This window comes from Sinocyclocheilus grahami, unplaced genomic scaffold (genome assembly GCF_001515645.1).
Source record: "Sinocyclocheilus grahami isolate Dianchi unplaced genomic scaffold, SAMN03320097.WGS_v1.1 scaffold473.1, whole genome shotgun sequence".
Classification (NCBI taxonomy): domain Eukaryota; kingdom Metazoa; phylum Chordata; class Actinopteri; order Cypriniformes; family Cyprinidae; genus Sinocyclocheilus; species Sinocyclocheilus grahami.
In genome coordinates this window covers 1,724,156-1,752,106 of record NW_015505652.1, presented here as the reverse complement: position 1 = coordinate 1,752,106, position 27,951 = coordinate 1,724,156, and the positions used below count along the sequence as shown (strand labels likewise).

Sequence of the window (27,951 nt, the reverse complement as noted above, 5' to 3'; positions counted from 1 at the left end):
CAGACAGCAGTCTGCAGTCCAATGTGTTGTTTTGACCTTCTCTGTGCTAAAGCTAACAACACAAACACTGACAGCAACTTAGATTTCAAGTAGAGCCTGAACAGCATTATTGGAAGCTTTCCTATAATGTGATGATTTTGAGATGGTTAGAGGATTTGTACAGAGCTCCTCAGGGGACATGAAGATAAATAAAATGAGAAGAAAGAAAAATATATATATTTCAATGTTTTTGCGTTCTCACGAGTTCGCTCACAACACCTTTTTAATGGAAATAATATGATGTGGGAGTAAAAACTATATTCCATCTAGCGAACGCTAAGTTTTCAGACCACAAAAGCATTTTTCTTCCCTTCTCATTTTTTTCCATCACTATGTCCCCCTAGTTGCTCTGTATATTTGCACGAATATCATTTAATATTTTGCATAACAGGTAAAAGTGGTCATGTAAAATCTTGGCATGCTATATTCCTGCGAACGTTGTATGATCTATCGTGGGCCGATGTCGTAACTTTTGTCTGCACTTGGGTGTAACATCAAAGCTGGTGACCATCAAGACATGTGCTTTGCAGAGGTTAACATGACGCTCTAGCCGTTGAGTGACTTGCTCCAAAGCCTCTAAGTGTTCCAGGGAGTCTACCTCAAACGTTTGCCATAAGTCAACTGCAAAACACATCACACAAATAGCATAATAATTAATGATGACACAGTAAGCAGAACCATAACAACCCTACAGTTTGCTGTCCTACTGCAGTGCTTAATTTTACTTAATATACATAAGCAAACATGTTAACCCTTACATTCACGGGTCCATTTTCCAGGGTCCAACATCAGATGATGCTTGGCATGTTCCAACTCTCGCCTGAGAGCATTATACCTGAGTCTCACCTCTGCTATTCTCTGCTGTCGATGCTCCAAGAATTTCAGCTTTGCACTAAAGAGGACTATACCCTGAAAACGTGGATGACAAAAAGTAAGTTTGCCTCCATATAAAATGTGAGTGAGCTGAGATTAGCATTTGGCCTACCATTACACCACATGGTTTTATATTAAAGTAATATTACAGTTTTTCTAATACTTTTTAGCATTTTCAAATCAGACACTGTATTCAGCTATCTTGACCCACAAAGCCATCAAATACACAGATACACTGAATTACACACTGTGAAATTTATTTAAAGCATATGACCATGACTGCTTACTACAATGAATGAGCAACTATACATTGTAAACTCTACAAAATAAGACTAGCCTACTACATAAATTAAAGTGAAAAATAAGAACAGGGGGAAAAAAACACATTTCTGAGCATACAGTTTTGGTTTTGTGATAACAATATTGTTTTGATGAAATTAAGCACCATTTGAGGAAAAGTATCTTTACTACTTGGGAAAAAAATGGTATATGAAACATTATATATAAGAGAACACATCATTGTCAAAATTTCCTCAATGTGTACAATACATTATTGAATAAATACTTAAATAAATTTTTTAATGAAAACTATACAAATAACATATTTGAAAAACAAAATAATGTAAAATATTTCCTAAATATTCAACAAAAAGTTGCATATTTTTCAGTAATAGAAAAAATAGTATGTATAAACAATGTAAAATCACATTTATTCTGAATCAGTATATTGTTTCTAGTCTGAGTCAGAGTTACAAAAAACAAAAAAAAACAATGAGTGTTTGAAGTTTTCTTAAGGCTGGAATACATTACACAACTTTTAAAATCAGAGCAGATTTCAGCATTTACAGGTCATTATAAACACAAACTTGCGCCTAAAACTCTGACTGCTTTGACTTTTGCCAACTAACGCTCTCCTACAGACTGCAAATCTAGGCAAAAGGCATGTAGGATATCCCAACCTTTACTTCTAGAAAACAGTGTTGCGAGTCAAGATAATTGCCTAAAGAACAGATTTTTGTGTGTAAGCAAATCAGAAAGCTGTACGAGTTGAATCAAGCACTACCAATTTAATGGACCATACAACGACAGCAGTTTGTGAATGAAGTACAAAGCAGACAGACAGACAGAAATGTTTTTTTCATTGACACATTTTGAACCTCACCTTGTTCCCTGCCCCACCTCTCTTCTGTATGCCATTTACATTATCAATCTCATAGACTTTAATTTCATAAGAGTCAGAACCACCCCGATCCACCCGGTGCGTTTTGGGCCCACTGACAGATCTCTTCAGTGACAGGAGGTTGTCTTGAGATGGACGTCTTAGACTGGACCCTGTGGACAAAGACAGGTGAAGACCATATTGTTTTTTTTATGCCAGAATGCATTGATTTAAAAAAACTCCTTACCTATGTTGGTTCTTTTCTTGTTACTTCTCATGCCTTTAGCAGCACCGAGCGAGCAGCTCTGATCGCTGATGGAGTTGTGCGTTGAACTGCTGCTGATTGTAGCTTCACTGTCTCTCAACATGCTTTCATAGCCACTACTGACCATACTGCTCCTGTTATAGAGTAAAGCCGTTTTACACATGGCAGGAGGCAGCTCTCCACTGAGAACACTGGTGGTATCGCTGGCATGGCCGCTGCAGTGGTGTGGAGTCCGTGGAGCCGTGATCCGGCTATACGGGGATGGCAATGTGTGAACGAAAGGTTTCATCATCCCCAGTTCCTCACATTCATCTAAATCTGACCCACCTTGACTAAAAGCAGAAAGAGAATCTCTACTGCTTCTTAAAAGCTCAACTCTTCCTTTCCGGACTGCACCGGGTGACTTCAAACTGCCGTTGTCTTGACTTCGGGATAGGGAGTGTATTGACCAGGAGCTCTGGCTGACAGGTGCTCCGTTAGGAGAAAAGCTTGAGCTCCGGTTGATCGTGTGTCTAGTGGGTTTGGGAGACAAGTCTGGCATCTTGTGGATCTTTGAACCGGGCATGAATTTATTAATGGTTGTGATCTTAGAGTGACCGTTTTTTGATGGCCGGGTTGGATCATTGGCATCATGCATGGGGAAGAACTGTGGAACCCTACCGAGACTCTGGCTAGCTCGACACCTTACAAAGTCCTCAAAGTCTTCTTTAAAACCTAGCGGGCTGGGTTGTGCTGAAATATAATCTTCATCTAAAAGGCCTTTCGGAGCCATATCGATGAAAGCAGTCTCTTCAAGGAACTTGCTTTTAAGTCTTGAGCTAGAATTACCTTCCAAGCTTCCTGTTGAGCGCCCGCTCTTACTGTGATCCCATGTTTGGCTCCTGCCGGATAATGCTTTCAGTTTTGCATTAAACAACTTGCTGCTCTCCTCAAAATGAGATTTAGTGTTGGTCGTAGTTTCAGTAGCCATGTTTATCGTTGCATTTCTGGCTATTCCAGATTCTTCTTTCGTCTCTTTTCTTTTGAGAGTGGGACTGTTTGTTGATGTTGGTGGCATATTGTCTTTGGTCCAATCTACAGGACCGCCTTTCTTTGTATATTGTTTCTTCTCGGGAGTTTCTCTTGGACTCTGTGGGTTCTTTTGTTCTATTTTCATGTGAGGGACATCCCAGACGTCTTTCTTGTTGTTTTGGCACAACCAGCTCTGCTCAGGTTTAATTTCACAAGTATATTTTCTGGACTTCGAGACCTCACAGGGAGGGTCAAGTTTAACCATGGCTCCTTTAGGTATCTCCTTCACATCTTCAGTCAGGGGCACCTCAGACCAAGTATCAAGCTGCGGAAGGTTTTTTGAATCAATGAAGCCACCTGCCTTGTCAATATGTGCATTGGTTTTTGTGTGTTTAATATCTGCATCTGATGAGACCGTGGGGGCGTCATGCTCTGAACTTTGTGCATTAGAGTTGGAACTATAAAAACTTGCTGTTTGTTCTTCACCTACGCTGCCGATAATCCTGACAGACTGACTTCCTGGCGTTAAAGCCTGGAGAGAGTGTGACTCATGAATGCTTAATATTTGTGCCTTTCCTTGCTCAGTGGCCCCATTTATTGTTACCTCCTCAACCACGGTATACACAAGCTCATCGTGTCCATTAAGATCCAGTGGCTTCTGAACAGTTACAGTGATGGTGGCCCTCATCTCTCGCTGTTTTTTTCCTGTACAATGTGGAATGTCTCCATTCAAAGAGGCAGAAACAGCCGGTGGGGAGCTCAAACTGGAAGACAGGGATGATGAAAAAGAAGAGGACGAGGTAGACCTCGGAGAACTCTTGCCGATGGGAGATATTCTTGTCTCAGATTGCAATGTGGAATTATCCGATAATCTCATTTTACCTTGGTCTTCCAATTTCAAAGATAGTGCAGTGGGCATCATATTCATTATTTTATTATGAAGCTTAGATTTGCTTAGAGATAGGCTACACAGCATGGGATCACTCGGTTTGACAACATCTAACTGTGGCTGAATAATCTGTGAATTGGCGGTACTTGGAATTTCTTCACTGTTGTGAATTATCGCAAATGTTTTTGAGGAGTTTCCTTGTCTGATACTATTGGGTTCTCTGTTGTTTAATGCTTGAATGTCCAATGAATTGGATTTCTTTTTGGTTTGGCTTAAGCGAGGTGATTTGCTCACAGGGTTCACTTCCTGATCTTTGCATAGATCCAACTCTGTTCCGTCTATGTTCCCCAGTCTATTCTGGAGTTCTGCAAATGTGTTGCACTTCAGGCACTCAAAATCTGATTTATCTTGCAAAATTGTTGGTGTTGACTCTTCTTTAGTCTTTTCTTTTGATATCTGCTTCATGCGATTGGAAATTGGTGGAGAGATTTCACAAAACTTCATCAGTGAGAGCTTCTTGGACTCCAATTTGCTCTTGAGTAAGGATGGAATAATAGGCAAAACCTCTCTGCTCCTATTTGTAACCTCTTTATCTAGGAGGCCAGAAGGATCCATAGAGATAATGGTATCACAAGACTTATCACTCCCAGGGTAAAATACTGGATCACTAGAGAAACCAGGAGAGGAGAGATCTTGATCCAGTGTTCCCGTAGATTGGAATCTCAGCTTGGTGGAATTATTAAATTTCCTCTCGTTGCCTAAGCTTCTTCCTCCAGGCGAGCTTGAAGAAGATTTCTGGAGAAAAAAAAATGCAAAAATAAAAAACTTAGCCTAAATTCACAGCACTTGAAAACTGGGGAATATGTCCATAATTCAAAAAATAAATAAATGTACATTTTATAACTCATATGAGATATATAAAATGATTTATATAAAAAGTAAAGCATGGTCTAAATTAACAGAACCTGAAAACTCGTGAACATGTCTATAAGCATACCCTTATCTTTTTCTTCTGCCTTCGCATTCGAGTCACAGTCTGCATCGTACAAAGGCTTTCTGTAAGGTCCTCAGACAAGGTGGATATATGGGCAATAATTGTGGTGGAGCAGTTGACATTGCTCAGAGAGTCTTGCAAAAGCATGGCTAATTTACTTCCCCTGTAATGAAGAAATGATCACTAATTAAATTGACTTAATTACTTTTTACTTAAAGGGATAATTCACCCAAAAATGAAAATTACCCTATGATTTACTCACCCACAAGCTATCCTAGGTGTATATGACTTTCTTCTTTCAGACAAATACAATCTGAGTTATATTCAAAAATGTTCTGGCTCTTGAAAACTTTATAATGGCGGTGAATAGTGGTCAAGATTTTGAAAAAATAAAATAAAGTGCATCCATCCATCATAAAAAGTGATCCACACTGCTCCGGGGGGGTGAATAAAGGCCTTCTGAGCATAACCGATGCATTTGTGTAAGACAAATATCCATATTTAAAACTTTATAAACCATAAACTCTAGCATAACTCTAACTGTTGTACATGTGACTGTGTGAATGTAGGACGTAGGTGTAGTGTAAGCTCCGGTGAAAGGTGACGAACACAGAAGCACAGAGGAGAGAGCAAAACAAAACACCGGTCACGAATTAGAAGTACAAAACAAGGATTTGATGTTGGAAAGGTAAAATGTTGGAGGATTTCGATATAAGCCAAGAGGAGACTGGTTTTCCTTTGCTTGAAACAAAACTTGGTTCTTTTGATGAAGGATTTAAAGCTGCAGTCCGTAATATAATATAGCCATATAATAAGTGAGTACACCATGAATCCATTTTCCAAACCGTGTTTTTGGCTTGTCCTGAATCACTACGGTACACCTATAATAAGTGTTTATATTCAGACTATTTTAGACTGGTTCTGGTAGGTACCGCTGCGGAGTAGCCCAGTACCTGCGTGATTCGTCATAGACAAAAACGGAGAGAAGTAGCTCCGGCTACAATTTTCTTCCGCAAGACGCACTTAGTTCTGTTTATTAACCGCTAGAGTGCCAAAAGTTACAGACTGCAGCTTTAAGCACTTTATTTTGCTAAAAAAAACTTGACCACTATTCAATGCATTATAAAGCCTGGAAGAGCCAAGACATTTTTAAATCTAACTCCGATTGTATTCATCTGAAAGACGAAAGTCACATACATCTAGGATGGCTTGAGGGTGAGTGAATAATTTTTATTTTTAAGGGAAACTATTCCTTTAATTAAATCACTGTGCTTTATGTTCATATACTATTAGTAGTTTCCTACTTTTATAATCCAGACATACATAGACATACCTATTAGGGACGTGATTATGTCTGTTGAGATTGACTGTGATAAAGTTTCCAAGCTCAGCGAGGCAGACTCCACAGTTGCTTCCTTCCCTCTCCCCCACGCAGCTCCCTAAATCGATCAGGCTCAGCTTGCTTTGATCCACATTCACTGAGGAAAGTATATATTTTAATCACACCAGACATTTCAAAAATAATACTAAAGAAACAAACAATTTTAAGAAAAAGGTCATATCATATATGCAAAAGAGTATTTTTTTAATATGCTAAAAACAGAAACAAGTATGAAATTTCAATCTCCTGGATCAGTATTGTGTGAGAAATGTCATCTAATTGGCCTTTGTTTATTTTAAGATCTGTACTGAGAATCTGCTCATATACATCTCTATATTAGAGTCATGAAAAGGCAACTGAACTCACTCCCAGATTTGGTGCTGCTTCCTATGTGCTGTTGGCGAACATGCAGGGTGAAGAACATGTGACAACAATGTGGTGGTCTCCCTCCACTGTCCACCATCCCACTGCGAGATGCAAGAGCTGCATCTAGTAGGAAAGCTGCTCTTTCTGGAGTTGGAGCATTTAGTACACTGTGGTTGCAGAGCTGGGATCAAGATAACAAAATCTAATAATGAGACTCTCAAGTAAATGGGAATGTCTTAATTAACATATCAATGAGTATGAATTACATTTGTATTGATTGCTCATGAATATTGATAATACACCATGCAAAGGGTTATAACTGTCATGCAAAATGTTGTTTTAAGGAATATTCCATGTTCAGTATACGTTAAGCTCAATCAACAACATTTGTGGCATCATGTTGATTAGATTACTACAAAAATAATTTGCACTTAACTCTCCTTTTCTTTATAAAAAGCAAAAATTAGGGTTACATTGAGGCACTTAAGTGAATAAAGCAATCCACAAACATTAAAATAATCATTGTTTCAATAGTATAGCCATAAAATGCAAACAATATGTGTTAATGTAATTTTATTTAACCTATTCTGTATTACATAGAATTTTTCAATTGACTTTAACTGCCCACCATAAACCTTACAATAACTATAAAAATTATGAAAATGAACCCCGTTCACTTCAATTACAAGTGTCTAACTTATACTTTTTAAAGAAAACTTGGTTAGACTGATGATTCTTAAGATTGATAAGGTCATCAGCATTATGCCACAATTGCTGTGGATTGTGCTTATCTTGTACTGTACCTGGAATATTTCTTTAAATGCTACATGAACGCTGCATATGCCTGAATTAAAATTCGGCTTTCCCACCATCCAACTATATTATATTATAGGGAAATTTTCAATGCATTTGTGCACAATATGCACAAAGCGCTGGCAAATAAATGGAAATTAAAGGGGTCATATGATGCGATTTCAATTTTTCCTTTCTCTTTGGAGTGTTACAAGCTCTTGGTGCATAAAGAAGATCTGTAAAGTTGCAAAGACTAAAGTCTCAAATCCAAAGAGATATTCTTTATAAAAGTTAAGAGTCAGCCACGCCTACCTAAAACGGCTCGTTCAAACACCCCCCTACATATCTACGTCACGATGTGGGAAGATTTGCATAACGGTGCCCAAATGTTCACGCAAAGAAAGAAGGCGTAACTTGAATTCTTTTACAAGCTCTTGGTGAATAAAGAAGATCTGTAAAGTTGCAAAGACTAAAGTCTCAAATCCAAAGAGATATTCTTTATAAAAGTTAAGAGTCAGCCACGCCTACCTAAAACGGCTCGTTCAAACACACCCCTACATATCTACGTCACGATGTGGGAAGATTTGCATAACGGTGCCCAAATGTTCACGCAAAGAAAGAAGGCGTAACTTGAATTCTTGCTGTTGCCGCTGCTGCCATGTTGTGGAGTCGCTGTGTGTTTCGATTAGAGTCATGAAAAGGCAACTGAACTCACTCCCAGATTTGGTGCTGCTTCCTATGTGCTGTTGGCGAACATGCAGGGTGAAGAACATGTGACAACAATGTGGTGGTCTCCCTCCACTGTCCACCATCCCACTGCGAGATGCAAGAGCTGCATCTAGTAGGAAAGCTGCTCTTTCTGGAGTTGGAGCATTTAGTACACTGTGGTTGCAGAGCTGGGATCAAGATAACAAAATCTAATAATGAGACTCTCAAGTAAATGGGAATGTCTTAATTAACATATCAATGAGTATGAATTACATTTGTATTGATTGCTCATGAATATTGATAATACACCATGCAAAGGGTTATAACTGTCATGCAAAATGTTGTTTTAAGGAATATTCCATGTTCAGTATACGTTAAGCTCAATCAACAACATTTGTGGCATCATGTTGATTAGATTACTACAAAAATAATTTGCACTTAACTCTCCTTTTCTTTATAAAAAGCAAAAATTAGGGTTACATTGAGGCACTTAAGTGAATAAAGCAATCCACAAACATTAAAATAATAATTGTTTCAATAGTATAGCCATAAAATGCAAACAATATGTGTTAATGTAATTTTATTTAACCTATTCTGTATTACATAGAATTTTTCAATTGACTTTAACTGCCCACCATAAACCTTACAATAACTATAAAAATTATGAAAATGAACCCCGTTCACTTCAATTACAAGTGTCTAACTTATACTTTTTAAAGAAAACTTGGTTAGACTGATGATTCTTAAGATTGATAAGGTCATCAGCATTATGCCACAATTGCTGTGGATTGTGCTTATCTTGTACTGTACCTGGAATATTTCTTTAAATGCTACATGAACGCTGCATATGCCTGAATTAAAATTCGGCTTTCCCACCATCCAACTATATTATATTATAGGGAAATTTTCAATGCATTTGTGCACAATATGCACAAAGCGCTGGCAAATAAATGGAAATTAAAGGGGTCATATGATGCGATTTCAATTTTTCCTTTCTCTTTGGAGTGTTACAAGCTCTTGGTGCATAAAGAAGATCTGTAAAGGTACAAAGACTAAAGTCTCAAATCCAAAGAGATATTCTTTATAAAAGTTAAGAGTCAACCACTCCTACCTAAAACGGCTCGTTCAAACACACCCCTACATATCTACGTCACGATGTGGGAAGATTTGCATAACGGTGCCCAAATGTTCACGCAAAGAAAGAAGGCGTAACTTTAATTCTTGCTGTTGCCGCCGCTGCCATGTTGTGGAGTCGCTGTGTGTTTCGTTGTGAAAGCTAAACTACTTTGATTGGCCTTCCAAAAGAGGACACAACTAGAAATCAGTGGTTAAGTTGTATTTACAGCACTGTTCCAGAACAGTTCAACCCAAGTATTCAGATGTGTGCTGCGCATTTTATGGAGGATGAGGACTGTTTCCTGAACCAGTAGCCTACAGTGCGTCTGTGGCACAAAGGCTGTTTCTATAAAGTTGGGCAGTTTCAACTTTGCAAGGACAGTCTGGTGCTTCTGACTCATAGCCTGTAAGTAAGTTTTTTATATTTAAATAATTTAAGTCACACACTTGAGGCATTCGGCCAATCACAACACACTGGATAGCTGGCCAATCAGAGCACACCTTGCTTTTTTAGAACGATGAGCTTTGTAAAAATCTATGCGTTTCAGAAAGGCGGGGCATAGAGGAAAAACAATAATGTACATTATATGGAAAATAATGTGTTTTTTGAACCTTAAACCGCATAAACACATTGCATTGCACCAAATACACAAAATAATGTTCTTTTTAGCAACATCATAGGACCCCTTTAAAAATAAATGAAAGTCTAGATATTAGAACAAAGGAAGTGTGATCAACACTTGCTTGTACTCCACAGACGGGATCCTCTTTGAGGTAAGCATCTGGTTTATAGGTCTCCTTGCAGTTGCCCGTGTCAACATCAGCGAGTAAATCCCTGATGCCATTGTTTTCCCCACAGACCTCTACAGCTGACACAGAAACTGAGATGTTTGCCCATGTCTTGTCTTTCTTCCTGGTAATGAGCTTGAAAAGCCAAGATATAGCACAAGGAATGACTCCAAGGCTTTGAGTGCAACCATCGTGGCCAATCATTGTGTAAGACATTCCTGTAAACCAAAAGAAAGAAAGTGAGAAAGCCACTTTTTTTTTTATAACAGATCATCATTAAGCGGAAAATCCCCTCATAAGGGTTTTGCAGAATAAATCATCTTTCAGAATGACAAAAATCCACAGACTGAAATATGCTTAAATACGTGGTGAATGGCTTTACAAACTGGGGTGTAAAATGCGTTGTGGCAATGTCACGACCAATTAAATGTAAAGCACTTTACTGGCAGTCAAGCATGGGCCGGTTTAAAAGATTTATGATGTCTGGCTGGGAGCCAAGGGCCAAGATGGAGACCGGGTAATTCAATCTAGCTAATAGAGAATGATGTCATACTCCAAATGCCATGTAGAGACTGTTGTCATGATTTTGGGTAGATAACAATTAATAAAAAGGTAAATGGCCTGTGATGACCCACTATATAGCCTCTACATTTGATCCACATTCATTGAGAGGCTCCACAAGTCGCACACAGTGGTAAAAAAATATGTGAATCTGAACCTTTTTGTGTCAACGCTATTGGACGCAGAGCTATACGGAAGCCTGTTTGCCTCAGAGTAAAAAATTAAAAGATAATTGTGAGATGAGGTTTAAAATGAGAAAAAGTCATGCTGCAGCATATACGGTCACACTGTGCTTCAAGAAGATGCAAATATGAGAAATAAGGTTTACAATTGTTCGATTTAATATAATATTGCAAGATATTAAGCTACATTGTGAGATATATAAAGTTGTACTTGAAAGATATTAATTTGCAACTGCAAAAAATAGTTGCATTTACCTTTTTTGTTAAGAAAAACAATCCTACAATTAAAACTACAGAGCATTGAACAAAAAACTAAGCATCCTATCATATATCATCCTACTACATATTATTGGAGAATATAGAGCTGATATTGCATTTTATGGAAGTAGTCTATTATACAAATCTAACTGATTTACGTTACAAGCTATCAGAATTTCATCTCACTTTTTGGCCATATAGATAACATCAACAGCATTTTATGTCCAGAATAAAACTGAGGTGTTAATCCATTTTTTTCCCCAAGTGTGAACACCATATTCTCACTACATCATAATATATGAGCCATAAAAAGTCTGACTTATCAAATGTGATACAAAACATAAAACACAAATGCAAGATTTTCACTTATATTTTAGTTCAGTAAACTTTTCCATTAAAAAAACTAAAACGCTGACCTTTATTTCATGTCACGCTTTACAGGTTTAAAAAATATTTTAATATCACTCACTTACCCACATTGGTTTGTCCAAAGCTTAGGATACAACCATCAGCTCCTGCAAGCACACACTGCAGCACTTCACACAAGCTGTTCTCACAAACTTCTGCCTGAAAAATAATATTTCAACTTGTTTTTTTTCCTATTTTTTATGACAACATGGTTTCATCATTTGTCATCTGTACATAAATTACATGAACAATTCAAGGACATTTCACATGGAATCTGTCTCTTGTGATGTGGAATTATTTATCCAAATGTGCATCTAACACTGCTCAGTTGATTGTACTGGATAAGAATATCCAGATATTGGATATCTGCACTCAAGTGACCAAATCTGAGAGTGTTGCAGATGTTTGACTCAGATGGGCTCCAGACAGTAGACATATCAGTTTTCACATCATAAGACAGAAATAACAAAGCAGTGGCCCTGACCTGGGTTGATTCAGGGCCAAAGGCAGCATCAAAGGTGAAGGTCTTTGAGGAGACTGTAGTTCCAGCAGTCTGTCTCTGAGGGTTGAAGGTGGGTACATTCAGCACTGTGATCTGTTTTTTTTGCAGGTCCAGTTTGAAAGAGTAGGACTGAGATGGGTCAGACACAGGAACCGAACACACTCGCAGCATCACTTTGACCTAGAATTGGGGGAACAAACCCAAAACAATATACTAATTGGATATTACATATAAATTTAAAACTAATTTTTTTTTTTATGTATTGCTTGCTCCAAATATAAGGTTAAATTATATTGAAACCTTATATTTATTTATTTACATTATTATTATTATTATTATGTATTTTAGCTTAGGGGTTAGTTAAGTCTTGCATTAGAGGATGGGACTGGTGAAAGCCAAACCATTGTGGTCAACATTGAAATCTCTGCTAATGCAGTGGTTATAATAAGGATGGTGAATGTTTTATGATTTAATACTACCTATACAATATATATTGCAGAGTACCAGACTTTTACTGTGACAAAACATGCTCCTGTAACTATAACCATAATGGTCATATTTAAAACTTAAAATATCCTACTTTCAATAAGCATGATGTCACTGAACACACATCTAAACCGGGTTTAGGTTAATGATTTTTCTGCTATCTAATGCATTTGTCCAGTGATATTATCTTCTCTGTCCTGAGTCTGTCAAATCATATTTACACCAAATGAATTATTTAAGAATCCATTATCTCTACTACAGTTGCTGGATGTGCAGTGCTGAGTGCGTTCTAGCTACCAGGTGCTACTCTGAGAGCGATATAATTTGAAACTCAAGACGAGTCCCATCAGTGTGAACCGTGGAGAGTGAAGTCAGGGCAAGCTACAATTAAACTAAATTGATTTCCCTTCCTCAAGGAGGTGGTGCGATGGAATGGGAAGGTCATTAACATCACATTCAGAGGTTACAGTATGAGCAGCTTCTCTAAACTGTGAGGCAGCTAGAAAACAGCCACTTCTCAAGGACAGACTGAATGGCATCTAAATGATCTGATCAGAGGTGTGGTATGCAAGGAAGGAACATTTTTCCATTGAATAATCCTAAAAATGTATCATGGTTACAAAAATATTAAGTGGCACAATGTTTTAAACATTGATAATAAGAAAAGAGCATATTACATTTACAGGATCATGTGAAACTGAAGATATGAGTAATGGCTGTGGAAAATGCAGCTTTGCCATCAAAAAACAAAAAAACTAAAACATTTTATAATATATTAAAATAGAAAACAGATACTTTCAATTGTAATGATACTTCACAATATTACTGCCTTTACTGTATTTTGATCAAATAAATGCAGCCATTTAAAGGAGTCATATGATGTGATTTCAATTTTTCCTTTCTTTTTGGAGTGTTACAAGCTCTTGGTGCATAAAGAAGATCTGTAAAGTTGCAAAGACTAAAGTCTCAAATCCTACAATGCTACATAAATTACATGAACAATTCAAGGACATTTCACATGGAATCTGTCTCTTGTGATGTGGAATTATTTATCCAAATGTGCATCTAACACTGCTCAGTTGATTGTACTGGATAAGAATATCCAGATATTGGATATCTGCACTCAAGTGACCAAATCTGAGAGTGTTGCAGATGTTTGACTCAGATGGGCTCCAGACAGTAGACATATCAGTTTTCACATCATAAGACAGAAATAACAAAGCAGTGGCCCTGACCTGGGTTGATTCAGGGCCAAAGGCAGCATCAAAGGTGAAGGTCTTTGAGGAGACTGTAGTTCCAGCAGTCTGTCTCTGAGGGTTGAAGGTGGGTACATTCAGCACTGTGATCTGTTTTTTTTGCAGGTCCAGTTTGAAAGAGTAGGACTGAGATGGGTCAGACACAGGAACCGAACACACTCGCAGCATCACTTTGACCTAGAATTGGGGGAACAAACCCAAAACAATATACTAATTGGATATTACATATAAATTTAAAACTAATTTTTTTTTTTATGTATTGCTTGCTCCAAATATAAGGTTAAATTATATTGAAACCTTATATTTATTTATTTACATTATTATTATTATTATTATGTATTTTAGCTTAGGGGTTAGTTAAGTCTTGCATTAGAGGATGGGACTGGTGAAAGCCAAACCATTGTGGTCAACATTGAAATCTCTGCTAATGCAGTGGTTATAATAAGGATGGTGAATGTTTTATGATTTAATACTACCTATACAATATATATTGCAGAGTACCAGACTTTTACTGTGACAAAACATGCTCCTGTAACTATAACCATAATGGTCATATTTAAAACTTAAAATATCCTACTTTCAATAAGCATGATGTCACTGAACACACATCTAAACCGGGTTTAGGTTAATGATTTTTCTGCTATCTAATGCATTTGTCCAGTGATATTATCTTCTCTGTCCTGAGTCTGTCAAATCATATTTACACCAAATGAATTATTTAAGAATCCATTATCTCTACTACAGTTGCTGGATGTGCAGTGCTGAGTGCGTTCTAGCTACCAGGTGCTACTCTGAGAGCGATATAATTTGAAACTCAAGACGAGTCCCATCAGTGTGAACCGTGGAGAGTGAAGTCAGGGCAAGCTACAATTAAACTAAATTGATTTCCCTTCCTCAAGGAGGTGGTGCGATGGAATGGGAAGGTCATTAACATCACATTCAGAGGTTACAGTATGAGCAGCTTCTCTAAACTGTGAGGCAGCTAGAAAACAGCCACTTCTCAAGGACAGACTGAATGGCATCTAAATGATCTGATCAGAGGTGTGGTATGCAAGGAAGGAACATTTTTCCATTGAATAATCCTAAAAATGTATCATGGTTACAAAAATATTAAGTGGCACAATGTTTTAAACATTGATAATAAGAAAAGAGCATATTACATTTACAGGATCATGTGAAACTGAAGATATGAGTAATGGCTGTGGAAAATGCAGCTTTGCCATCAAAAAACAAAAAAACTAAAACATTTTATAATATATTAAAATAGAAAACAGATACTTTCAATTGTAATGATACTTCACAATATTACTGCCTTTACTGTATTTTGATCAAATAAATGCAGCCATTTAAAGGAGTCATATGATGTGATTTCAATTTTTCCTTTCTCTTTGGAGTGTTACAAGCTCTTGGTGCATAAAGAAGATCTGTAAAGTTGCAAAGACTAAAGTCTCAAATCCTACAATGCCGGTGTCTGTTTCTATAAAGTGGGGCAATTCCAACTTTGCAAGGACAGTCTGACTCTTCTGACTCACAGACTGGAAGTACGTTTTCATATTTAAAGAATTTGCCACTGGCGATTCAAACGCAAGTTTTGAGCAGTGTAGAGTAGCACTTGTTGTTTGTCATTTCTCCGATCACAAATGCAGACATGGTTTTATGTCATTATAATCAGTAATTATGTCCCCACTGGATGCAACAAATGCCTCATTTATAATGGGTTTTATTGTTTTTGTCTCATCGCGCCGGGACACGGCATCACAGTATAGTAAGGGGCGTAACATTTCCGTCACACGCTTGAGGTATTCGGCCAATCACAACACACTGGATAGCTGGCCAATCAGAGCACACCTCGCTTTTTTAGAACGATGAGCTTTGTAAAAATCGATGCGTTTCAGAAAGGTGGGGCATAGAGGAGCAACAATAATGTAAAATATGTGGAAAATAATGTGTTTTTTTAACCTTAAACCGCATAAACACATTGCATTACACCAAATAATGTTCTTTTTAGCAATGTCATATGACCCCTTTAAAAAAATCTTACCAACCCCAAAACATTTCCATGGTAGTGTAATTCTGACATCTTACTCATTATTTCTCACAATTAGTAACTTATCTCTCATAATCAGACAAAATATTTTATAATGTGACTAGTTTATATCTCACAATTTATTTATTTCCCGCAGTGTGTTTTAACTTTTACTTTAAACTTACAAACCTTTACTCTTCCATATTTCTACAATCTCTTTCTCATGCATGCATATTTATACAATCAGTAACTGAAAACTTAACAAAACTATTACATAACAGCAGAACATAAACCAATTTACTGAGTGCACCTTAAAGAAAAACAATCTAAATTCTGTCTATTACTAATTGAAAAGCAAATTAACAACTCCTATTATCTAACAGTACAATATCACGTAATAATAGAAGCATCCATACATTTTGGTGGTGTTAGGTAGCAAACATTCATCAATTAACATTTGTAAACATTTAAGCCATACCTTTCCCATCCCAGGTGTTTCCTTGCTCTTACTAGCAGCTTGAAAAATGTTTGCTGGTGCTAGAGGAGGAGATTTCTGCAGAAGACTATTGAAGTTTGTCATGCGTTGGGAAGCACTGCTCTCTGAGAAGTGCCTTCCTCTTCTAACCATTACGTTCAACTTCTGTGCTGCCCTATGGAAGTTCAGTGATTTGACAGAGTTTAGCTTAGATGCATGCACATGACAAAAGCATTTCTTTCTTTTCTACAGCACACACCTTTAGTTATTTTAGTTATTTTTCATTTTCTGGTCAGCACCTCTTACCTGACAAAGAAAGACAAGGCAGCAGATGTTCCTGCAGGGAGCAGAGAGGACATACTGGAAGAACGCGTCGGCTGTGTGGCGCCGTAGTTGCATAGTGCTGTAGAGGTTACATTCTCCTTTTCATTCACCTTCCCTGCATGCAAAGGACTCTGGGAGGACTGAGAAATATTTATCTTCACTGATATAGTCAAGCTCAGTAATTAAAGGAATAGTTGACCTGCAAATAAAAATGTACTGACTTTCTTTTCAACTGGAAGAACGCGTCGGCTGTGTGGCGCCGTAGTTGCATAGTGCTGTAGAGGTTACATTCTCCTTTTCATTCACCTTCCCTGCATGCAAAGGACTCTGGGAGGACTGAGAAATATTTATCTTCACTGATATAGTCAAGCTCAGTAATTAAAGGAATAGTTGACCTGCAAATAAAAATGTACTGACTTTCTTTTCACCCTCAGGCCATCCAAGATGTTGATGAGTTTGTTTCTTCATCGGAACAGATTTGGAGAAATTTGGCATTACATGACTTGCTCAACAATGGGTCCGCTGCAGTGAATGGGTGCCGTCAGAATAAGAGTTCGAACAGCTGGATAGCTGGCCAATCAGAGCACACCTCGCTTTTTTAGAACGATGAGCTTTGTAAAAATCGATGCGTTTCAGAAAGGTGGGGCATAGAGGAGCAACAATAATGTAAAATATGTGGAAAATAATGTGTTTTTTTAACCTTAAACCGCATAAACACATTGCATTACACCAAATAATGTTCTTTTTAGCAATGTCATATGACCCCTTTAAAAAAATCTTACCAACCCCAAAACATTTCCATGGTAGTGTAATTCTGACATCTTACTCATTATTTCTCACAATTAGTAACTTATCTCTCATAATCAGACAAAATATTTTATAATGTGACTAGTTTATATCTCACAATTTATTTATTTCCCGCAGTGTGTTTTAACTTTTACTTTAAACTTACAAACCTTTACTCTTCCATATTTCTACAATCTCTTTCTCATGCATGCATATTTATACAATCAGTAACTGAAAACTTAACAAAACTATTACATAACAGCAGAACATAAACCAATTTACTGAGTGCACCTTAAAGAAAAACAATCTAAATTCTGTCTATTACTAATTGAAAAGCAAATTAACAACTCCTATTATCTAACAGTACAATATCACGTAATAATAGAAGCATCCATACATTTTGGTGGTGTTAGGTAGCAAACATTCATCAATTAACATTTGTAAACATTTAAGCCATACCTTTCCCATCCCAGGTGTTTCCTTGCTCTTACTAGCAGCTTGAAAAATGTTTGCTGGTGCTAGAGGAGGAGATTTCTGCAGAAGACTATTGAAGTTTGTCATGCGTTGGGAAGCACTGCTCTCTGAGAAGTGCCTTCCTCTTCTAACCATTACGTTCAACTTCTGTGCTGCCCTATGGAAGTTCAGTGATTTGACAGAGTTTAGCTTAGATGCATGCACATGACAAAAGCATTTCTTTCTTTTCTACAGCACACACCTTTAGTTATTTTAGTTATTTTTCATTTTCTGGTCAGCACCTCTTACCTGACAAAGAAAGACAAGGCAGCAGATGTTCCTGCAGGGAGCAGAGAGGACATACTGGAAGAACGCGTCGGCTGTGTGGCGCCGTAGTTGCATAGTGCTGTAGAGGTTACATTCTCCTTTTCATTCACCTTCCCTGCATGCAAAGGACTCTGGGAGGACTGAGAAATATTTATCTTCACTGATATAGTCAAGCTCAGTAATTAAAGGAATAGTTGACCTGCAAATAAAAATTTACTGACTTTCTTTTCACCCTCAGGCCATCCAAGATGTTGATGAGTTTGTTTCTTCATCGGAAGAGATTTGGAGAAATTTAGCATTACATGACTTGCTCATCAATGGATCCTCTGCAGTGAATGGGTGCCGTCAGAATGAGAGTTCGAACAGCTGATAAAAACATCACAATAATCCACAAGTAACTCACACAACTCCAGTCCATCAATTAATATCTTGTTAAGTGAAAAACTGTGTGTTTGTAAGAAACAAATCCATAATTAAGGCGTTTAAACCATCACTTCTGGCCAAAATAGGTTTCCTAATCCATAAGAACGCTTCCTTCAGTAAAAAGTTCATCGCCTGTTGTCCTCTCACATCACATATTTTTTATTCAGAATTGTTTTTGATTGTAAATGTGCTTAATCTGCATTCTCTCCTGATTCAGACAACACAGCATTTTCACTGGAGAAAGCCATATTAAGGATAGAGAACTCACATTTTAACTAGAAGCAGTGGTTTGAAGTTAAAAACCTCTTTTTGATGAATTTGTTTATTACAAACACAGATTTTCACAAAACGTTAATTGATGGACTGAATTTGTGTGGATTACTTGCGGATTACTGTGATGCGCAGTTTTGACGGCACACATTCACTGCAGAGGACCCATTGTTGAGCAAGGGATGTAATACTAAATTTCTCCAAATCTGTTCCAATGAAGAAACAAACTCATCAACATCTTGGATGGCCTCAGGTTTCAGCAAATGTTCATTTTTGGATGAACTATTCCTTTGATACACTAAATTGGACAGGCAATATGTTTATTTAGTTCAAAGAATTTTAACTGAATGTCTTTCGGACATTGATTTAAAAAAATATGCCAGTGTGAACACTACACCCTGAACATGAGTGTGTTTAATGCACTGCAGTCAGACACTATTATTAGTGAATGCCACTACAAGCTGAGTCATATGTACAGATGAAGTCATGAACCTCTTTATATGTATCTCAGCATAAGGCAACGAATGCCTGAGGCTGCAGGCGCTGACGGGACGAGTCATACTTCAGCCCAAAATCTAACCTCTTCTCTGCAGAATAAAAATATTCAGACTGTATTTCTTTGCCTCTGTTCAAGAAAACCATCGCTTGCCTGCAGTCATCCGCATATCTAGAGTCACTCCCTGCCTTTATGTCTCATCAATGCTTCAATCCAGCCATGCGAAATAGGAGCCCCCTCTTTGCACCCCTTCATTGGCAGAATGTATCGCCAATTAGCGCTGGGAGCAACCCTTGGGCAGAGATAGCAATATTGGATCTACTGTTATTTTCTTCTCCATCTCTGCTTTCTTTCTCTCACTTCTCTGTCCTCCAGAGAGAATCTGAGATTTAATTATGTGCACATCTTTTTTTTTTTTTGCCGTTACGCTTTCCATGCTTATCTATCTGTGTTTGCTATTCCAAATACAAGTCTACAAAATGCATCTCTTCTGCTTTTACTCCATGCATTAATCTTTTTTTGTTTTTAAATTCCACTTCAAGGACTGAGTGAGTCCACCTTGGATGTTTGTGTAATGAAATGGAGCTGGGCTAATGGACTCGGTCTGCCATCATGCTCTCGGTCAGCGTCATATAAAGATCAGGTACTGAGTGCTGATGGAGCTGTCTGAGACGTTCACTCTCTGCCTCACTTCCATAATGTATTCTCATTTCATCTGTATTTACGAGCGCTGTGTATGAATATTTCACTGGTCATTAAATATTACAGCGATATTGATCAAGCTTCTTTTTTTCTGACAGGCTTCTCTGTGGCATGGATAAAATGTGGGTTTAACCATTAACCAGAAAAAATCCTGTATCATCTGCTTCTGGATCTAATCAAGGCCGACTAGAGGGGGTTGTGTATCATAAGACGACATGCATGTGTCCTGGTGTGTCCTGGTGAGCAGACATGCATATTTAATTTCTATACTCTTACATTATGCACATGGATGATGTACTGGACATAAAATATGAACAGCAGAGTGCTTCTTTCTTTGCTACAATTATTTGGAAAGACTGTAAGACTTTATCATGTTTTTAAAATAAGTGTCTTCTGCTCACCAAGGCTGCATTTATTTGATATTAAAAATATGGTACGAATATTTTGAAATATTATTGCATTTTAAAATAACTTTTCTTTAAAATGTAATTTGTTACTGTGATTGTAAAGCTGAATTTTTCAGTATACATTACTCCAGTCTTCAGTGTCATATGATCATTCAGAAATCGATTTAATATGCTGAATTAGTGTTCAAGAAAGATTTCTTATTAATACCAATTCTGAAAGTTTGTGCTGCTTATTATTTTTGTGAAAACCATGAAACATTATTTAAAGAGTCTTTGATGAATAGAGATTTCAAAAGAACAACATTAATTTGAAATAGAAATCTTTTGTAACAATGCAAAAGTCTTTACAGTCAATTTTATCAAATGAATGTCCTTGCTGAATAAATGTGTTAATTTCTTGACCAAAAAATTTTTTCAATTGTAATGTATGTTTAGTATTATATTAAAATGATAGTTCACCCAAAAATTCTATCATAATTTATTCACCGTCATGACATATCAAACTTGTATAATTGTCTTTATTCTGTGGAACACAAACGAATATAATTTGAAGAAGTCAATGGGGTCCAAAACAACACTGAACCCAACTAATTTAAATTTTATGGACGAAAACACTTTAAATCTTCTTTTGTATTCCACACAAGTAAGAAAGTAATATGATCTTAGAATGACATGAAGGTGATTAAATAATTTTAATTTTGGCTTAACCAACCCTTTAGACCTAAAGTGTTAGCGTGAACAACAGCAATGCATACAGCAATAAATACATTTAAAAAATAAAATAAAAAATTGCCCTACCTTTTGAGACATTGAATTGTTTCCTTTGCATGAGGACAGGGGCCACAGGGCCTCCAAATGCTGACGTCCTTTAATCCAGTAATCCGGTGCTGCATTGCTTTTCCTCTGATGGGGGTCTGAGACAACAGATCGGTGGCTTGAGGTTCTGGGGAGCGTTTGTGAGCCTGGGTCTAGGCTTGTGGATGGGATGTTGGCAGTGGTAGGTGGAGCCCATATGGCCCGGTCCTGGGTGAGGATCGTGCGGATAGCCTCCTGCTTCAGCTGGCTAAAGTGAGCGGAGCAGACGCCACAGCGTCCATCCGCATTGCCCCAGGCTTCTACAGTAATAGCAGGTGGTTTCATGCTCTCATAAAGATGAATGAAGACTTTGGGATCCTGAGGCACAGAAAAAAATGTTGTTGGTGACTGTTAACTCATCAGAACATATCAGAAACTGTGTTGATAATTACATATATTAAAGAAATCTTTTAAAGGGGTCATATGATGCTGCTAAAAAGAACATTATTTTGTGTATTTGGTGTAATGAAATGTGTTTATGCGGTTAAGGTAAAAAAAAACACATTATTTTCCACATACAGTCTTACAATCTGTGAGTCAGAACAGCCGGCATTGTAGTCTACTCTACCAGGATCAGGAAACAGTCCTCCATAAAATGCGCTGCACACATCTGAATATTTGGGTTAAACTGTTCTGGAACAGTGTTGTAAATACAACTTAAAGGTCCCCTGAAATGCTTAGAAACATGCAGCGTTACTCTTCTTCTTCTGAATTTTTTGGCGCATTCCGCACTATAGGAACATACCGCAGCGTTACTCTATGTGTTGACATCATTTTAACTGAAACAGGAAGACAGGGCAGGACATATCAAGCAGCCCCACCCTTTTTTTAAATAGCCAATAGCATTCGTTTATATCACCGCTTGGGCTAGAGCCGTTCAGAGCCGTATCAAGCTTCTTTTTTTCTGACAGGCTTCTCTGTGGCATGGATAAAATGTGGGTTTAACCATTAACCAGAAAAAATCCTGTATCATCTGCTTCTGGATCTAATCAAGGCCGACTAGAGGGGGTTGTGTATCATAAGACGACATGCATGTGTCCTGGTGTGTCCTGGTGAGCAGACATGCATATTTAATTTCTATACTCTTACATTATGCACATGGATGATGTACTGGACATAAAATATGAACAGCAGAGTGCTTCTTTCTTTGCTACAATTATTTGGAAAGACTGTAAGACTTTATCATGTTTTTAAAATAAGTGTCTTCTGCTCACCAAGGCTGCATTTATTTGATATTAAAAATATGGTACGAATATTTTGAAATATTATTGCATTTTAAAATAACTTTTCTTTAAAATGTAATTTGTTACTGTGATTGTAAAGCTGAATTTTTCAGTATACATTACTCCAGTCTTCAGTGTCATATGATCATTCAGAAATCGATTTAATATGCTGAATTAGTGTTCAAGAAAGATTTCTTATTAATACCAATTCTGAAAGTTTGTGCTGCTTATTATTTTTGTGAAAACCATGAAACATTATTTAAAGAGTCTTTGATGAATAGAGATTTCAAAAGAACAACATTAATTTGAAATAGAAATCTTTTGTAACAATGCAAAAGTCTTTACAGTCAATTTTATCAAATGAATGTCCTTGCTGAATAAATGTGTTAATTTCTTGACCAAAAAATTTTTTCAATTGTAATGTATGTTTAGTATTATATTAAAATGATAGTTCACCCAAAAATTCTATCATAATTTATTCACCGTCATGACATATCAAACTTGTATAATTGTCTTTATTCTGTGGAACACAAACGAATATAATTTGAAGAAGTCAATGGGGTCCAAAACAACACTGAACCCAACTAATTTAAATTTTATGGACGAAAACACTTTAAATCTTCTTTTGTATTCCACACAAGTAAGAAAGTAATATGATCTTAGAATGACATGAAGGTGATTAAATAATTTTAATTTTGGCTTAACCAACCCTTTAGACCTAAAGTGTTAGCGTGAACAACAGCAATGCATACAGCAATAAATACATTTAAAAAATAAAATAAAAAATTGCCCTACCTTTTGAGACATTGAATTGTTTCCTTTGCATGAGGACAGGGGCCACAGGGCCTCCAAATGTTGACGTCCTTTAATCCAGCAATCCGGTGCTGCATTGATGGGGCTTTGATGGGGGTCTGAGACAACAGATCGGTGGCTTGAGGTTCTGGGGAGCGTTTGTGAGCCTGGGTCTAGGCTTGTGGATGGGATGTTGGCAGTGGTAGGTGGAGCCCATATGGCCCGGTCCTGGGTGAGGATCGTGCGGATAGCCTCCTGCTTCAGCTGGCTAAAGTGAGCGGAGCAGACGCCACAGCGTCCATCCGCATTGCCCCAGGCTTCTACAGTAATAGCAGGTGGTTTCATGCTCTCATAAAGATGAATGAAGACTTTGGGATCCTGAGGCACAGAAAAAAATGTTGTTGGTGACTGTTAACTCATCAGAACATATCAGAAACTGTGTTGATAATTACATATATTAAAGAAATCTTTTAAAGGGGTCATATGATGCTGCTAAAAAGAACATTATTTTGTGTATTTGGTGTAATGAAATGTGTTTATGCGGTTAAGGTAAAAAAAAACACATTATTTTCCACATACAGTCTTACAATCTGTGAGTCAGAACAGCCGGCATTGTAGTCTACTCTACCAGGATCAGGAAACAGTCCTCCATAAAATGCGCTGCACACATCTGAATATTTGGGTTAAACTGTTCTGGAACAGTGTTGTAAATACAACTTAAAGGTCCCCTGAAATGCTTAGAAACATGCAGCGTTACTCTTCTTCTTCTGAATTTTTTGGCGCATTCCGCACTATAGGAACATACCGCAGCGTTACTCTATGTGTTGACATCATTTTAACTGAAACAGGAAGACAGGGCAGGACATATCAAGCAGCCCCACCCTTTTTTTAAATAGCCAATAGCATTCGTTTATATCACAGCTTGGGCTAGAGCCGTTCAGAGCCGTTAAGACTAACATATTGATACTAACACCCAAAAAACTTACATTTTGATTTCATGGGGACTTTAATTACTGATTTCTAGTCGTGTCCTCTTTTGAAAGGCCAAACAAAGTAGTTTCGCTTTCACAACGAAACAGCATCACACACCGCAGCCTTGTCTAGAGTATGCGGAGACCGGATTGAGTGAGAAGAGGTGGGTGGGCTTGAGAATGGTATGGCGGGCGAGCTTGCGGCAACCACATGTGACGACCCCGGGCTGGACTCCGCTTTGTCCACAGTGAAAGCTGATCCGGTGATCGACAGCGCGAAGTTGATGTATTTCCTCAGCGACCTCCACGGATCAGCTCTAGGCATGACGAAGCGGATATTGTCCTCTTTTGGAAGGCCAAACAAAGTAGTTTCGCTTTCACAACGAATCACACAGCGCCTTCATGACATGGCGGCGGCGGCAACAACAATACTACAGCGAGAATAAAAGTTATGCCTTCTTTCTTTGCGTGAACATTTGGGCGGCATTATGCTAATCTTCCCACATCGTGACGTAGACATGTGGGGGTGTGTTAGAATGAGCCATTTTAGGTAGGCGTGGTTGACTCTTAACTTTTATAAAGAATATCTCTTTGGATTTGAGACTTTAGTCTTTGCAACTTTACAGATCTTCTTTATGCACCAAGAGCTTGTAACACTCTAAAGAGAAAGGAAAAATTGAAATCACATCATATGACCCCTTTAACATGATTTTTAAACCACAATTTTTTTTGGTGACATGATAAATACTCAGTATTGTTTTAGGATCACTGACATCATTAATATTTTGTTTTCATTTTTATACTTTCCATTTCATTTTAATATCAGTTAAAGTTTTGTTGTGTTTTTGTATAAAGAGGCTATATATATGTGTGTGTGTGTGTGTGTGTGTGTGCTCGCGCGTGCGTGCGTGCCTGTGGCAACTATAAAATACAATTTATTTTATATTTCATTTGATTTCAGCAACAAAATAGTTTTTTATGGTTTTAATATTAGTTTTAGTTTTAGTTACCTATAATAGCCCTGATAATCCCATCCTATCTTTATCTTAAAGTAATTTCTCAATCCATCTAAAATATTATGGGGGGAAAAGCCAAAGATTTTGAGTTTACTAAAAAAATCAACTATGATCCACTAACCTATTTTTTCCTACCACCAAATACTGAGACACATGCCGTCCACAAATGCATCTCTGTCTCAGCTGATCACATTATAGTGCCATTTACTTTATTGTTCTCAGTAGGAACTGAGTTTTCATATCCCACCCATTATACCCCATATTCTAGTGTAATCAAGGCTAGACGAGTGTCACATGAATCACAGACCAACTGCAAAAGCTAATCGATTTAAATTCGTTTCAGGGGATGGGGAAAAAAAGCATGCGCCTCATATGTAATTGAAATATGAGACAGACTGTGGCTGATGGGGTGGACATGAATGCAGCAGTCCACTAAACACCACCCAAGAAAATGCATGATAATCGTTTCTAAATGCATGCAAATAGATGATACAAGGAATATACTTACTTTAGTAGAAAGATTTTCGTCAGTTACTTGTTTTAACGCTTCCCTTTTGAAGACGTTGAAATGAGAGATGCACTTTTTGCACAAATGTCCGGTGTCGAATAACGTTTCTCTTTTCATCCCGGTGGACTTGATGGAGTTGTATTCAGGGGGGTAACCGTTTAACGATTCTTTGGACCATTTTGACCGTAGGAGAGAGTTAGTGAGGGGTGTCGGGAAGGAGCTTGCGAACCCTGTCCAAGGTGCTGCATGAGAATCATATGCTGAAGAGCCAGCGCCTTCGGGCGGGAGACGCTCCTTCTGCGCTGCCGCTGCGTGACCCTTGAACACGGGGCCCATTTTGACGTTGCTCATCTGTGAACCGTAAACCGCCTATATTCAACACTATGCTTCGTTATAATGGAATATAACTGAGCTAACAAATGATGCATATTACTTACAGTCATACAGAAGTACTTAGTCACCTACTTACCATGAACCGCTCACTGCCTGTTGTTTCACAGTATCCTGTTTGATTCTTCATATTCAATAAATTCGTTATCTCAACGCGTCCTCCACAGCAAGTTTCCAATCGCTTAAAAAATAATAATAATAAATGTTTCACGCAAAAAAGATGACTTTACTTCGAAAAGAAAGAGACGCGTTGTCCTCGTAGCGCATGCTGTGATTTCGCGTACCGTGCTTTTGTGTTCTTGGAGAACTCCGGTGAGTAAAAGTGAATATTTGATTTTTGTTTACGCAAATGCAAAAAGTCCTTGAATTAAATCATCCCTCGCGAGCTGTTCTGTCAGTTGCCGTTGTTTTTAATGCCCATTTTTGAACTTTATCTTGTAGGGAAACTGTGCAAGCAAGGCATATATGAAGAAAAAAAGAAGATTTTTATAGCCTATTCATCCTTGGGTTGTTGTTGCATTATGTCTTCATCTTTTTTGTTCATATTCAATAAATTCGTTATCTCAACGCGTCCTCCACAGCAAGTTTCCAATCGCTTAAAAAATAATAATAATAAATGTTTCACGCAAAAAAGATGACTTTACTTCGAAAAGAAAGAGACGCGTTGTCCTCGTAGCGCATGCTGTGATTTCGCGTACCGTGCTTTTGTGTTCTTGGAGAACTCCGGTGAGTAAAAGTGAATATTTGATTTTTGTTTACGCAAATGCAAAAAGTCCTTGAATTAAATCATCCCTCGCGAGCTGTTCTGTCAGATGCCGTTGTTTTTAATGCCCATTTTTGAACTTTATCTTGTAGGGAAACTGTGCAAGCAAGGCATATATGAAGAAAAAAAAGAAGATTTTTATAGCCTATTCATCCTTGGGTTGTTGTTGCATTATGTCTTCATCTTTTTTGTTCTCCGGTACAGTAGTACCACCCACTTGACATTGCTCTAAGGAATTGAGATCACACACTGTTGTGGTTACCATATAGTGAGATTGATCATGAGATAGCGCCACCCATCGACTAACATTTAAATCTGCAGACGGCAGTGCTGCCCAAATGCGAATTTATAGCCTACAAGACACTGCAAAGAAATTAAAATTAGTGGAAGTGAGTAAAATGGAAATTAGTGTTTTTTTTAAGTATTTGTATAATGAAAACATTTAAATTGTGTAGCTATTAAGATGTGTTGAGATAAAATACTTTTTCTGTTTTGTTAAAGGTGCATTAATCAATCGTTTTTCAACAATTAAAGCCTTATCCCCCTTTTTGCCTTTTTTGAGCATTTGAGCTAAAAGGCCCCCCAACATGGGGCAAAAGATGGGGAGGGGGTTACTAATTGTTGAAAAACTATTGATTGTCATACATGCAGCATCATATTTGAACATATATATGACTATTCAACTAAACACTTTGATTTTACATTTTTT

The 27,951-nt window shown here is 37.6% G+C and overlaps 1 protein-coding gene across 2 annotated transcripts; it reads right to left on the bottom strand.

Moving 5' to 3' along the window:
- Nucleotides 1–361: 361 nt before the first annotated feature.
- kif26bb (kinesin family member 26Bb) lies at nucleotides 362–26,964 on the bottom strand. 2 transcript variants are annotated; one of them, XM_016235722.1, is made up of 15 exons: nucleotides 26,559–26,964; nucleotides 26,090–26,440; nucleotides 23,598–23,972; nucleotides 18,409–18,566; nucleotides 18,106–18,277; nucleotides 14,015–14,212; nucleotides 11,857–11,950; nucleotides 10,338–10,600; nucleotides 8,485–8,665; nucleotides 6,564–6,708; nucleotides 5,234–5,393; nucleotides 2,319–5,031; nucleotides 2,075–2,244; nucleotides 798–948; nucleotides 362–660 (listed from the first exon to the last, which is right to left on the bottom strand). In XM_016235722.1, exons 1-15 carry the CDS (start codon nucleotides 26,607–26,609, stop codon nucleotides 461–463), a joined length of 5,382 nt encoding a protein of 1,793 aa, XP_016091208.1. In that variant the 5' UTR covers nucleotides 26,610–26,964; the 3' UTR covers nucleotides 362–460. The 2 variants fall into 2 exon arrangements, with proteins under 2 accessions (XP_016091208.1, XP_016091207.1); XM_016235721.1 differs by lacking the exons at nucleotides 23,598–23,972; nucleotides 26,090–26,440; nucleotides 26,559–26,964 and adding an exon at nucleotides 21,523–21,885.
- Nucleotides 26,965–27,951: the final 987 nt, after the last annotated feature.

Coding starts and splice junctions, on each gene's coding strand:
- kif26bb (XM_016235722.1), bottom strand. CDS start 26,609: ATGAAGAATCAAACAGGATACTGTGAAACAACAGGCAGTGAGCGGTTC. Junction 14,213..18,105: donor AAACACCTGGGATGGGAAAG/GTATGGCTTAAA, acceptor CCCCAATTCTAG/GTCAAAGTGATGCTGCGAGT. Junction 5,394..6,563: donor CATAATCACGTCCCTAATAG/GTATGTCTATGT, acceptor TCTTCATTACAG/GGGAAGTAAATTAGCCATGC.